General features: G+C 41.2%; 1 protein-coding gene across 1 annotated transcript in view; it reads right to left on the reverse strand.

The window, feature by feature from the left end:
• LOC115804505 (neural-cadherin) overlaps positions 1-14365 on the reverse strand; it is a 158379-nt gene that overhangs the window by 39668 nt on the left and 104346 nt on the right. Inside the window, exons 21-22 of the mRNA XM_030764986.1 lie at positions 13422-13648; positions 5525-5802 (exon numbers count right to left, since the gene is read on the reverse strand). Of these exons, the coding sequence (XP_030620846.1) occupies positions 5525-5802; positions 13422-13648 (505 nt within the window). The remainder of the gene's footprint in view (positions 1-5524; positions 5803-13421; positions 13649-14365) is intronic.

Genomic DNA, 14365 nt, shown 5'->3' on the forward strand with positions numbered 1-14365 from the left:
AATTAACGCAGCAACAGTTAAAACCGACTAACAGTTTGGCAGGCACATGACAGACACGCTCTGTGGTGCATAGTAGGAAAATCCGACACCGTAACACAAAACGTCACTTTTAAATATTTTTCCAAAGGCATTCTTTGAACATTTGTCAGAACTACTGACAGGCCAGTATCTGTTTTGAATCAGGATTCAAATGAATGCCACACATTGAGAGAAAGAAATTTATGATGATAATATCATAGTTATTGCATTACTAATGACAGGACACTGATGAATGTGTACTTCAAAAAGAGAGCGATTGGGCTTTTTCCAGACGAGCGCAGCTAATATTTTCCTGAGACATAGGCAGAGCCAGAGAGTTGTAGGGGGGCACTGTCTATTTGTAACAGGGTGACATTTCACCTCCTAATCAATACAATAAACAGGGGATTGTATGATGGAGAGGGGTCTTTTAAGCTAAGGTTTCATGTAGAGGGTCTGAAAGGCCTATCAGGGGCTGTGGGCTTAGGTTACTCGCTGTCTGGGGGCTGAGATCTGGGGATGGTTTAAGTCTCTCACCAATGTCTGTTCAAACACATGGGTGGCATTAGACAGGCGAGAGACTTGTATTTTGGGAAAGAAAGAAAGAAAGAAAGAAAGAAAGAAAGAAAGAACACATTAATAAGCAAGTGAACTTTCTAGAAATAAGGGCCCAAACAGATAGGGGGGAAGACATAAGAGAAAAAAAAATTCTAGTGATGTCAAATTGGGTTCATTCTTCCTGTTTGGAGAGAGAAAGAGAGAAAGAGAGAGAGAGAGAGAGAGAGTGAGAGATCTTTCCTTTTGGCTCTCTAATGAAGCACCAAAGAGGCTGATTAACCTCTCTGTGGTTAGGGTCAGGTCACAGACGGTTGAGTTCGATTTAAAAAACCTTCACTTAAAACTCCTTTGAGTAAACACACCAGATCTAAAGCTGAATCCCGATCTTTAACCACATGGTGAGGTCATCACTGTCACGACCTCACACAAACCAAGAAAGAGGGATTGCGCATATGATAAACGTGGAGGACAGGGGACTATGCACTCATTTAGCATGACTGCCTGAGAGAGAGAGAGAGAGAGATTTCTCACAACACACAAACTGCATTGGACCAAATAATCTATTCTGCCAAGGAAGCCAAACCTTAATTTCAACCCTAATGAACTAAAAACAATCCTCTTACCTCTTTTGACTGGCTTATTTTATTTATTTCTTTTCCATGTATTTATTTTTGCTCATTTCCTGCCCGCCTAGCCTGAGCGAGCACTGCCACTCGTTAGCTAGCGAGAGTAGTAATCTCTTGTTGCTGTCCCTGCATTCTCAAATCCCATTATTAATCCTACCGTCATGATCACGTACATGTTGTTCTTTAAATCTCCAATCCCCATCGCTCTGTCTCCCCGTGGGTGTTCTGGGAAGCTCGGGTAGAACCTATATATCTCCCTTTGGATCAGAGCTCAGACATCTTTGATAAATGCGGCCTGACTGTGTTATCACTAACGCTGGCTTAACGGGTAGCTCCGTGCTATCTTTTTCCGAGAGACCCACTTTTTTGTTTGTTTGTTTGTTTGTTAGTTTGTTTGCTATTTTGTTTGTTCGTTTTTGTGTTTTTTCCCCCTACCTGGCATCAAATAACAGAAAAGGAGGAGTAGGCGAAAAGAAGAAGAAGGTGTCCTCCCTGCATGGTTTTACGAATTGCATTTTAATTAAGTTCTCTCGGTTTACTACTGTCGCTGAATTTGCATAAAACTTCCGTGAAACAAAGTGTGAGGTTGCACAGCCAATGGTGTATGGAATTCAGTAAAATATAAGGAGTGAAGTTCTAAGAAGTTTTTTAAGTTTGTAAAGAGTGAAGCCGGGTCAGCATGCTTGCAGAGCATTTGAGACGGTGACGGTATAAAAACACCATCTCCAGACTTTAGAAGCGTTGCTAACCACAGGGTTAACTGCGGGCCGTCTTTAATCTAGTCGGCTACAGAACTGCTTAATAATGCATTAATGACAAGTTATCGAGGGTTTCTGCTTGGCTCTTGGCAACATTACACTGCACTACATAAGTCTAATGTGCTGGTGTCTCTTTTTTTAAAACGTACAGAATACAACAACATAGTGAAATAGCAAATATCATTTCTTAATGAGTAGTGTTATAACCTCTGTAGAGCCAAATTCTTTTACTGTCTTCTATTGTTTTTTTTTCAAACGTGTTACTGGATCAGTTTTAGTACTGAATGAACTGTAAAAACTGCAGCAACGCAAACAGGACCATCAATAAATCCTGTTCAGCTTCAAGTAGAAGGGGGCAGAGCTGATTTCTAGCTACGGACAGAAAGAGGAGAAACGAAAACCTAACATGGCACACATGACCTTGTCTGCTCTGATATATTCTGTTTCCTGGCAAAACTTGGAAATGGTCTCCAAAAAGGCATCAGCATCTTAAACGCAGCCTCAGGGTGTATGTGGTACTGAATTCACACCCAGAGAGATCAAAGGCAATAATAATTGTGGGCTATTCAGCCAATGACATGTGCCTGTAGCTTAAGCTAGAGAGCTGACATTGGGTTTCTAAATGTGATAAAGTATGTGTAGCATGTTCAGAGTTTGAATCCAAAGCGCGTAAATGTCTCTTATAAAAATTCAGAGATGTGCTCCGCTCTAAACTACGCAGAGTGTTTAGATGCTTAGGCTGTGTACTGCTTCACATTTGAAGCATGTGATTGATGCAGCTAATGACAACGTCTCAGGATGCAACCTGTGTCTTCTAATTACAGTACGAACTGGTCCAACACTCGCACAGAAACACCACCTCAAAACTGACTATCAGAGACATGTGTTCAAACAGATGAAATTTCAAATTATTTCAGCTCTGGCCAGAAAATATGTTCAAATCTCCAAACTGTGCCGATATACGAAATCTCGCCGGACGGGGAAAGAATTACTCGGCCTGAGTGCGAGTGGCCAGAAAAGAGATTTTAATATTTCCACAGAAAGCCAATATATGTCAGTGTAGTAAGAGAGAGCAGCAGAGAGAGAGAGAGAGAGAGAGAGCGAGAGGGAGGGAGGTAGAGAAAAGCTGGGATTAATATGACATTTGGTACACAAAGCATTCAGGTTGGGAGAGTCAGGCAGTCACATATATATATATATATATTTGACCCATCTCAAATCCTCACCTTTTCTCTCTTCTTTTTTTTTTTTTTTTTAAATGAAACTACAGAGAACAAGTTGAAATTCCTCCCTTCCTCTCTATTTTAGGCCTGATTAGCACTTGAGTCGTGCTGCAGTTTGGACATAGGATCGGCGTAGAAGCTTAGCTTTTTAATATGCAGGCTCATTATAGCCCTTACCTCTGCATTTGTTGGTTCATTTAAAAACCTAGATTTCCATTAAAAACGCTCATTTTCCTTCACATCATAAAACACGCTCATATCATTGATTTGAGAGTATCATTAATGATGCAGGCCATGTCATTTGTTCTCATTGGTGGCAAGATAAACTGTCTTGTGTCTTTCACTATTGATTTTTAAAACACAATGTAAAATTGTTTTTGCTTTTCAAAGCGTAAAGAAAAAGGGGCAAATATTAGTCTGCTTAAACAATATATATAATAAAACTCACATCAAAAAAAACTTTATCGAATGGATGTAAGTTTTATAATGTTGATACTACATGCAAAAAAGTAAAAAATTCTCATTTCAGATTTTGTCTTTACGTATCTTTCAGGACATGCAATATGTAGGGGCTGAAAAAAACGAGAGAAAGGAGGGACGAGAGAGGGAGGGAGAGAAAGAGAGAGACTAATTGCTTGGCTTCTGCTGCAGCTCCAGATTGCTGATGAATATGGAGTCAGCCGTTCAGTCGCTTTCTGAAGGAAAACTTTTTTTTTTTTTTTTCTGAAGGGAAACTTTTTGATGTGTGAACAACTGTGCAGTCAATCAAAGCAGAACATGAGAACACACACTTATGATCTTCCATCCATGTGAGTGTGTCAGCATGTTTTTTGTGTGTGTTAGAGAAAAAGAACAAATGTGTATATGAATTATGGTCCCAATAATGAGACATGGATGAGGCGTGAAAGTGGGTTAGTGTGAAATGTGTGTGCGGACAGAGAGAGAGAGAGAGAGAGAGAGAGAGAGAGAGAGGGAAAATGAGAGAGAGAGAGAGAGAGAGCAGAAGGGTGCTTCATTAAATTTACCTTAAATTAATTCTGTGAGAATCAAATGTGTGCTGTTTTATTTTAAACCATTCCTTTCGGTAGATGCCTGATTTGTCCCCATACATTTTTAATGCCCTGCAGAAGGGGAAAACTAACCCAGACCACAGGTACAATTAAACCACATCCTTGATACAGTCTCTCTTCCTATTACAGGACTTACACACTTTGTCAACTCTGTCCAATTTCATCCCATCTATAATGGACACAGAAATTCCCTCAACACTTTGGATCTCCAAATAATTTCTCTAAGATCGCTGGTTGCATTAAACTACTGTTGAACAAGAGTACAAGTCAGGGAGCAAGAGGAAGCCATAGCCTGTTGCTTGGTTACAGCAGAAGTACAAGAACACATTCCATCATCTGAAAATTAAGGTATGATTAGAAGAAGCAAAAAAAAAAAGCCACTGATCTGCTTCCAATTATGATACAGAGTGAAATGATCGGTGGCAGAGGAATGTTAGTTATTAACTGTCAGCTGTTAAATTTCCACTCCTTCACTGAAAAGAAAATCTCCCTCGTCTAACAATCTTAACATGTTATGGTGCTGCCTTGCCAACTGAGTGTGTCTGTATTGTTACTGAAAGAAAAAAAAATCAATAGCTATGCTAGAGCTGGGTAATTGAATAGCAAAGAAAAGAAAAAAGTTTTACCATAGACCAAATTTTCTGCAAAATCTCAGATTTTAGTAAGATCATCCTAGCAAATACTGACTGTTTGAATCCATCTGGAAGGTTTGCTTGATTTTTCACTCTGAGCATCATGAAAAACCTTTTCATCTTCCATCTTTACACAAAGTAATGATAAAGTCAGCAGACCCTGATTTTGCCTGGAGCAGTTTCAGACAGTTTCATCAGACTTTCACAGGCTTAGGCAACACAGTGCCTCTCTACATTTTATTTGTTTCCGCAAATAGCAATTATACAATCAGCAGTATGTTTTATGACTGATAATCCACTGTTCTGTGTCCCAAAACACTCTGTTAATAGACTCCTGCTCCCATATATATGGGATATATGGGTCTACGAGTCTTACATCAATTGTCCTATCGCAATTTTCCCATGGATTTGTCTCTCACAGGTAAGTGACAGCCTTTAAATATTCAGCAAACACAGGTAATCTAAAACTTCATACCGTTTGTTCAAAACCAGATAATGTCCTAAAATCAATTTGAAACCAGTGCATCTTCTTTGTTGTTTCTAAAAGGAACAGGATAGGCCTCACAAGGGAACTGGCAACTTTTTCCATACAAGAGAAATTTCAGCAGGAGACGGCAGAAAACTGATGTTGAGTCTTACCTGTATCCACTCTGTGTGTCCACACACACGCCACCGTTGTGGCAGGGATTTCTGGGATAGGAGCTGCAGCTCTGGTGAAGGTGTTCACGGGCGGAGCAGCTGCAGACGGCCATGGTCTCCACAGTAACTGACACTAAAGTCATGCTCCCAGAATCCACCACGGTGGGCTTGTCACTCACACTGAGCTGAGTGGTGCATCCACCACTCCCTCTGCAGTCCGTGGAAGAACACTCATCCACATGCACCTGAGTTATGTTCACCTGTAGGTAGGACTGCAACTGAGAGAGAGAGAGAGAGAGAGAGAGAGAGAGAGAGAGAGAATTAATTGTGATATCCCCTTTCACTGACAAGCACATTAAATGTCAGGAAAATGTTTGAAAAAAAAAAAAATTGCAACCCGTGGAAAATAATTCTTCAAAGTCTAGATGTGGACATGAAATTACAATCAAAATATGAAGATAAATTCATTTAAGCTAAATTCAAATGTAAATTTAAGGTTTCAGAAGGTGCATTCATTCATTTTCTCCTCGATAGCTTCTACAAGCCGCTGCTTTCAGGTCAGCGCAGCAACAGCAGGCAGAAGACCTGTGGTTATGGCCAGATGTCTTCTTCTGCACCATTTATTCAAACCCAGAGAGACTGATAGAGCAAAGGGGTGATTGAGCTGTCTTGAGCTAGCCTATCCAGTCGGGAGAGATGGATGAGTGCGAAGAGGGGAAGCATAGGAAAAAAAAAAGAGAGAGAGGGAGAGAGAGAGAGAGAGACACGCTTGGGTGCCGAGCCCATACCGCAAATGTAATTGGATATCATCCCAATCTGAGATTAGCTCAGGCCATTTGCTCTAATGAAGCCGGCAGACAAGGCGAGAGACACCCCAGTGAAGAGACTGGCAGGTCGATGTTTGCTGGAGTGGTAGTTAAAGTCCTTGCAGTGGCCAGAGAAGTGCAGTGTTTGATAATGGGTTACAAGGTGATGTCTTGACTGACCTCAGAGAAAGAGAGTGTGTGTGTGTGTGTGTGTGTGTGTGTGTTAAGTGGAATGATTGTGGACTGAAAGACTGGATGCACAGGGTGAATGCCCGTCATAATACGTTCTTGTTCTCAATGTGATTCTTCTCAGCGTGCCTCAGATAAACACACACCCATACCCTCACAAACACAGCCTCTTCAAAGTGAGTGTTTCACAGTGAAATAAGCCCTTATGTCAGGAGGCTATGATATATGTATTAGTAAGGTTCTTTGCAATAGGCACAGAGAGATGTGTTTACGTGTGTTTTGACTGAGCCAACCACCTGTGTGTAATTGAGTTCATATCTACAAGGGTAAAAATGTGGTGTATGTACAAGTGGAAAATTACAGTGCGCTCAACGATGAGAATCCCTCTATTTAAAAAAAAAAAAAACAAAATGGTACGCTACTTACACTTGTATGATAGAGTCTGGAAATGTCTGGGACTATTTTGTGCTTGACATCCACCACACACTCCATATATTCCCCCACGTTTCCTCCCTCCCCTACCACTGTCCACCAAAGGCTCCCAGATTCACTCTTTCTCTCTTGTCTCTGTCTGTCTCTTTTACATACAAGCATCAAAGTCCCTTTCTGTCTATTGAGGAATTTGTAGCCTATTTCATGAATAAAAGCCCACCAAGTAGCTGATTTGTATACATTAGCACTGTGGTTAACCATCACACAAGGTGTCTCATGTTTCATTAGGAGACACTGAGACAAGAGCTTTCCACACATCAGGGTGAGAGGCGGGTAACACACATCCACTCAAGGGAAACTGGAAATCCACACAAAAGCCTGCAGCTAGTGGAGGGGAATCTAATCGCCCAGCGCCTCACCATTTTTCTCTAGTATCTTTGTTTTCTGGCTGCTCATAAATGAGGGTGAGGTAGACTGGGTTGTTAGCTCACAGCATGCACTCTTAGCAACATTGGTGTCAGCTCCTTCCAAACAGTCATTTTGAGTTGCCCACAAGGGACTAGAACTACAATACCCACAATTCCTCAAGGGCAGAGTCCACAAAGGAAGCATGGTAGCGCAGAGGGACACCTCAAAGGAACATAAACAATAAAGAAGAAAGATGGATGGAAGAAAAGAGTGGGGCAACTTTTCCCTCTGTCTTCTCCCTCGTTCTCTTGTTTGGGCAGCAAAATAAATGCTAAGTCCTTAAGGCTGGGCTCGTGGCTCGATCATGCTTTTTTCTGACTGCAGGAATGAGACGTGTGTTTTGCTAAGCATATTGCATTCGAAGCACAAAAGGACCGGAGCCATGGTGCCGGAGGAGAGAAATGTGTTTCAAAGTAAAGAGTGACAGAGAAAGAAAGGGGAGAAGAGCAGTGCATAGAGTGTGTGGAGAATGAGAGGGATATCCCTGCAGAACTGTCACGAAAATCCCCGCCACTTCTCTGCCCGATGGCTGGGTTGACCTGTTCTCTTGTAGCATGGTAGTAATTATGCCCAGCACGATGTGCAATGGACATAGCGGTTTGAGAAAGAAAAAAAAGAGAAGAGAGACAAAAGCATAAGTATTTAATGAATACATTTTCAAAAGAGCATCAAGTGAGGTATCATCACTTGCAACAAAACTGGAACAAAAGGTTAAAATGTAAGTCTTCAAGGTTATACCAAAGATGAAACAAGAGGGCAAAAGCAAACAGCCAAGCTGTTTTAATTTAATGGGTATTAATGCTTTCATTGTCAACATTTACCGCAGTGACATTATACTGAAAAATGGCTCAGAAAATTGGACACTCATTTTAAGACTCATTGTCACTGTGCAATGCAGATACACATTATTTAAAGAACTGAGGAAAACAAACACAGGTAACTGCCAAAAACACAGATGCCTGGTAGGTTAAGAGAGCTACGCTGGCACAGGCAACCAGAACCCCCTGCATGTGCTTTGATATAGATTCTACAGGTGTCGGAGAGGAATGCAGCACCATTCTTCCACAACAAGGTCCATCATTTCATGTTTTATCGATGCCAGCGGCTCTGCGTGCGATTCCAGAACGTTCTATAAATGTTCCATTAGGCTGAGATCTGATGACTAAGGTGAGCATGGCATAGGATTAACATTGTTTTCATGCTCATTAAACCGTTCTGTGACCACTTCTGATCTCTGGCCACGGAGACATTATCAACCTGGAAGCGAAGGCTTCGGTTCAGAATGGGTTTTCTCAGAGAAAGAAGGCGATTACTCAGATTGTCCTTGTATTGATTGGTGTTTAAAATGCCCCCTAAGGGGAGGAGTAGATCGACACCATTCCACCCTACACCACAACAGAGCTGCTAAAACCCTTCTCTATAGGAAACAAGCATTCAAGCCTCTAGGGGTTTTTTTAGTGTTTGCCACATATATACTCATCAGCTTGTTAAAAGCAAGGTGAAGGATGACTCATCTGACCACATGACATTTTCTTCTCACTGCTCCGTAGACTACTGCTCTTTGTTCCACTTTACGAGTAAATGTACGTTTTAGATACACATTGAATGAATGGAACACTCAACACACTGCTCTTAATTAAAACTGTTTGCTTGTGCCCTTGATTGATATTTATAGACAACTGGTACAGGATGGCTGGTCCATTTTGCCTTGAGTCTCTTAGTTAATGAACGTTAATGAACGAAGAGTCTTCTTCCACAGTCGAGTAGTCCTCATCCCTGAAACTCTTGCCAAAGGTACCTCATTTCTTCCTCTAACTAAATTAGTGGTCAACTTTTTTTATAAATGATCCTAGGCATGACAGGACATTAATTGCTTAATTAACTCAGGAACCAAACCAGTGTAGAAGCACCTGCTTTAATTATACCTTGAATCCCTTGTTTACTCAACTGTTTCCCTCTTTTTGGCAGTTATCTATAATTTAGAAGCACTCAACTACCCATTCACTTCTATAATAGGCCTTGCCTTGACATGCATTTACAATCTGAAAAAGGCTAAAACCATCCAAAATGCAAGCAGACTAGAGTGTATTTCTGTCAGATGAAAAGTTAAATGATAGGAGAGATTAAATTTGGGCATGACTAAGTTTTAAGATGATAATTTCTCAAACACTGACTTGCATCTCATCCCCAAAATATTTTTCAACTTTTTACTGAGGGAGAAAGAACGATGTAGAGGTAGAAAGTTTTTCATTAGCAGTGATATTTCTTTTTAATCCTGGTACAAACATGCTATATCTAGGCACAAACATCATGATTCCTAAAATATGCAGAATTTTTCCTCTAGCTTTCAGTGCTTTTCCATAGACAAACTACTTTAATCACGAGTCTCTTGGCTGTTGGTGTCTCTCTCTCTCTCTCTCTCTCTTCACTATGGTGCAGTTCAGGGATATGTTTTTCTCCATCTCTGGTACTTGACAGGGCATGTAGGGGAGCAGATTAAAAGGAGAGGGGAGGGATCTGGGGTGGGGGTGGGGGTAGGACTGAACAGTACACCCATGGGAGAGGAACACTGTGTGTCCCAGATCTGCTTCCCGTGCTATCCCAGCACGCCATGGGCCTATATGGGAATGTTCAAAGCTCATGCATTTGGGGGATAAAGGGATGGGATGCGAGGGGGAGGGGGGGGGGGGCTGTCAGAGATCATGCCAACAGATTAGATGTCTTTTAAAAGTGACAGACAACAGCTCTCTCTCTCTCTCTCTCTCTCTCTCTCTCGCTCATAACTAACTGGCATGACCCCGGGCTTGTGAAAACACAGGCTGTAAACCTACCCCCCCCCCCCCCCCCCCACTCCACCATCCCCCATCTGAGTGTGTGGTACTCACAGCAGCCAAGTGAAGTGCCAGTCAGGTAAGACCACTGAACTGAATGAGAAGCAAAATGAAAGAGGACTGCTCACAGAATATTATAGTGGTACCACTCTCTCCAGCATCACAGATGCTTTCCCCAAAGTAGCATTCAAACTAGACGGTAATGAGTTTTTCATTTTGGGTCCTTAGTTGGATATATAATGATTAATGACATGAACTTACACTTGGTAAAGTGCTGAGTACTACATGGTGACCTTCTACACTGACAAGCTCTGTAAAGCCTTTTCCGGTGAGAGAGTTGAAATTTTCAACACATATTCTACTTAGTTCACCATCTATGGAAGGAGCTGCAATGAAATTATATTACATATTTAGAAGTGAAGACGAAACATTTTACTTTTGATCTTTTGTCTCACTCGTTAAAACTTGGTGCCATAACACGGTTGAAAAAAACGTGTGTTCGCTTACCCTAGTCACCTTTCATCTGCCCTCCGACAGTTTGAGTTACACGTAAGTCTGACTTACACCTAACATCAAAGAAAGGGAATCTGGTGTGACAACGTGGCAATACAAAAAAAACAAAAAAAAAAAGGACTGTGTCTCTTTTATGAAGAACACTGAAACGCATTTCACAGAAGCATGACAAAACTATCCACTACAATGACAGCAGAGCCCCCAAAATAATAACAGATTCGGTGGTTGGTGAAGGTACTGAGGAAAAGCAAATTAAGCAGGAAGACTGATACACCATAAGGGGATAAGGTTTGGTCTGGGGAGTAGTATGAAAGTGGAGTGGGGTACTTAATAAACCACTGTTAACAAAAAAAAAAAAAAAAAAAAAAACCCTCCTGCTGACTTTAACCAGAGAATTTTACATGGGGCGACTGCTGGCAATTTTTTTTTTTTGGGGTCAGTCTTAAACCCGACTGTGAGCATTAACTGTTCACTCTGTGCTCAGAGAAAAAGACCATATTTCACCGTTTCATAAACTGCAACAGAGTGGTTTTGCTGTTCTCGTTATTGCAATGGTTCAATGTGTAGGTTTTTAGAGAGTGTTTCACCATACGTGGCTTTATTTCTGAAGTACAGAAACGCACGTTTGATTAATTTTCTTTTGCGCTGGCAATCCATTAAAAAGGAGAAAAAGACTGAAACAGAGCACTGGTCAGGAAACGGCTCCAGTTTTTAAAGGTCTAATTAAATCAAGATTAATACTTTCTGCATTCTGATTTCTACCAAGGAAGATCCAAAAAGATTTTGCATTCAGTGGTTCTGTGATATAGCTCTCTGTTAAGTTATACATACTGAAAAGGGTTTTTTGGGGGTTTTTTTTTCCCCTTATGGACTGGGTTGAGGATTTTGATTTGTGCATGTTCATATTGTTTTTCTTTTGTTGTTTTTCTTGTTGTTGTTGTTGTTGTTTGCGTTGTATTGTGTTTTCGGTCTTACATTTCTGTTACCTTTTAATGATGAACATGAGAAGCAGCACATATATTTTCTGCATGTGAAATGGCGAGTTGATGTTATCGGAGTCTGTTTTTAAACTCAGCCCTGTTGCTCTCTTCCTCTCTCTGTCATCACCAGTTCTCAGAGTTTAGAAACCGTATCACACAGCTTCACACATTCGAAATCCCACCAGTAGACATGCAGTGAACAAAGGCATCACAGCTACCCAAAAATAGTGCCATTAAATCACATGAAAATCACAAGTGTCTTTGAGCATGCATGTTTATCTGTACCCATATATGCACACATTTTAAAGTTATGAACTAAACACCCCAAAATGAAAAGAAACAACCGTCAACAGAAATGCCTTGGAGCAATTATCTAAAAAAAAAACCAAAAAAAAACAATCAAATTTCAGTGCGTGAACTACATTTGCTTTCATATCGCTTCTATTACTTCTCTCTGATAAATACATTAGAAGTAGAACTTATTTTCCATATCAATGACCCTGACTGAGCAGATGCTAAACTTTCTTCTAGCTTGCTTTCCCGGACTGAGTAATGACATGAGCTAGTGGCAAAGGCAGGTTAAAGATGGGGGGTCTTGTCTGGAATATACAAGCATTAGAATCCCAAACATTAATAATCTACACGCAGACTGTCTCTGTCTCATACTCATCCTTATTCCTTGTTTCTCTCCTTTCTCCTCATCTTCTCTCACCTCCCTCTCACCTTCTCTCTCTCTCTCTGTATACCTCTGTTTCTCCTTTGCTTTCTCTCTTTCCTTACACAGACATTTACCCCCCCCCCCCCGCCCCTCTCTCTCTCTCTCTCTCTCTCTCTCGCTACACTTCACATCTCATTCTGATGAATGTCTTTCCTCAGAGACTTGCTGCATGCAGATGAGGTCTTGAAGGCCATCTACATATCACACCTGAAGCCTTCTTCATTTCCTTACATTTACCTTACTTTAAAACCACCAGAAAACCGAAAGAAAAAAAGTTGAATAATCAAGGTAAAACATCTCTCTTTTTAAAAGAAAGATGGATGAGTCTGAGACAGGAACATTAAGATGTAACAGCAAGCTCTTACAGTGAGATAAGATCAGTGGAAATGTTTCTTTTCTCCTGTTTAACCACCGCGGCGCTAAGCTAATGATTAGCTTTAGAGACACTGCCATTAGCAGAGCCAGTTGACTATTTTTCTATAAGCTCAACAGAAATAATTTGATTTATAAAGCAGCATAACTCAGCTGCACAGCTAATAAAGATCTGCTTAGAATATCACACATCCAGTAAATAAATCAGCCTCATCTCTTTTGCAGTCTCATTAATTCTGTTTATGTGCAAAGCAAACAAAGACAACATCGGAATTAACAATGAACAGAACTAAGCAGGTTTATCTCATATATTGTTCTAGGATCAGTTCCTGAGTATATGCTGGCGAGCTATTGGCTGGGGTGGGGGGTGGGGGGCGGGGGGTGCACACGCGTGCATGTGTATGTGTGTGTTTGGAACTACAGAGAAAAAAAGAGAGAAAAGCCACAGAGGAAAAAAAAAAAGAGAGAAATCTGTAATTTAATTGTGTCAAAATTGTCAGAACAATGAGTAAATGTACATGAATGAAGAGTCTAGGTAGAAAAGGTTTTGTGTGAATGTTGGAAGTGAGTAAAAGTAAGTTGGCATACCTTCTGTTTATGTGCTGCTAGGTAACCGTGTAGTCTCTCTGCTCTCAGGAATGGGGCACTGTGGATAGAGAATCGCACATCCAGGGTCCCCTCTCTGACATCTACCAGGCTGAAGACGTTAATGTCATCCACAGAAACAGACAGCATTTCAGACAGAAAATCCCGCAGTAACTCATAACGACTTCTGGAGTTTCCTCGTCGCTCCATGAATTCTTTGGCACTAATGTCTGTGAGTCAGAGAAACACACACACACACACACACACACACACACACACACACACAATCTTAGAGTTTGGAGCCTTCGTAATTCTAGCTCAAAAGTCAATGTAATTGCGTCTTGATTTACCAAAAGTGCAATTCAAATACGAGACAGACACACTGGAGCTGAAAGAGCACAAAAATAAGCTGGGTCTTTATTATAGTGAAAACTGGGGGGTTTGTGGTGATGAATTTTTCTTTTGTTTTTTTTTTTTTTCATATCAACACAACATCTAATCAATGTAAAGTTAGCATTGCTGCTACACTCTTTCAAACTGTGACTGATTGACCATGTCTCCAGAATGGACCCGACTGAAATCCACATTCCAAACATTCCAAAGTTTCCTGTCACCGCAAACACGACTTCCCGTGCTGCCACATTCATGGCTCATGGAGTGGCACGATGAAGCTAGCCTTGGCTGCACAGCATTTTAGCTAAAGGCAGCAGCCTGCACCTTGCAATTACACACAGTGAGCTGAGCCAGGCTGGCTGCCAAGGAGAGACAGAACACGGGTCTGAGCATGAAGTTTGTTTGCTGGTCCATGACCCGTCTCGCTCTAATTGGATCACCTGCAGTGAGTGTGCACCCCAGCAGAGAGGGAGGGGTTTTCCATTTTGCTCCCAGAGGGAAAAGGTCCCTTAAGGTTTGGAAAACTAGAGGAGCACCCTCAACAAGGCTTCCCA

The sequence above is a fragment of the Chanos chanos genome, chromosome 2 (assembly GCF_902362185.1).
Source record: "Chanos chanos chromosome 2, fChaCha1.1, whole genome shotgun sequence".
In the NCBI taxonomy this organism is placed as follows: domain Eukaryota; kingdom Metazoa; phylum Chordata; class Actinopteri; order Gonorynchiformes; family Chanidae; genus Chanos; species Chanos chanos.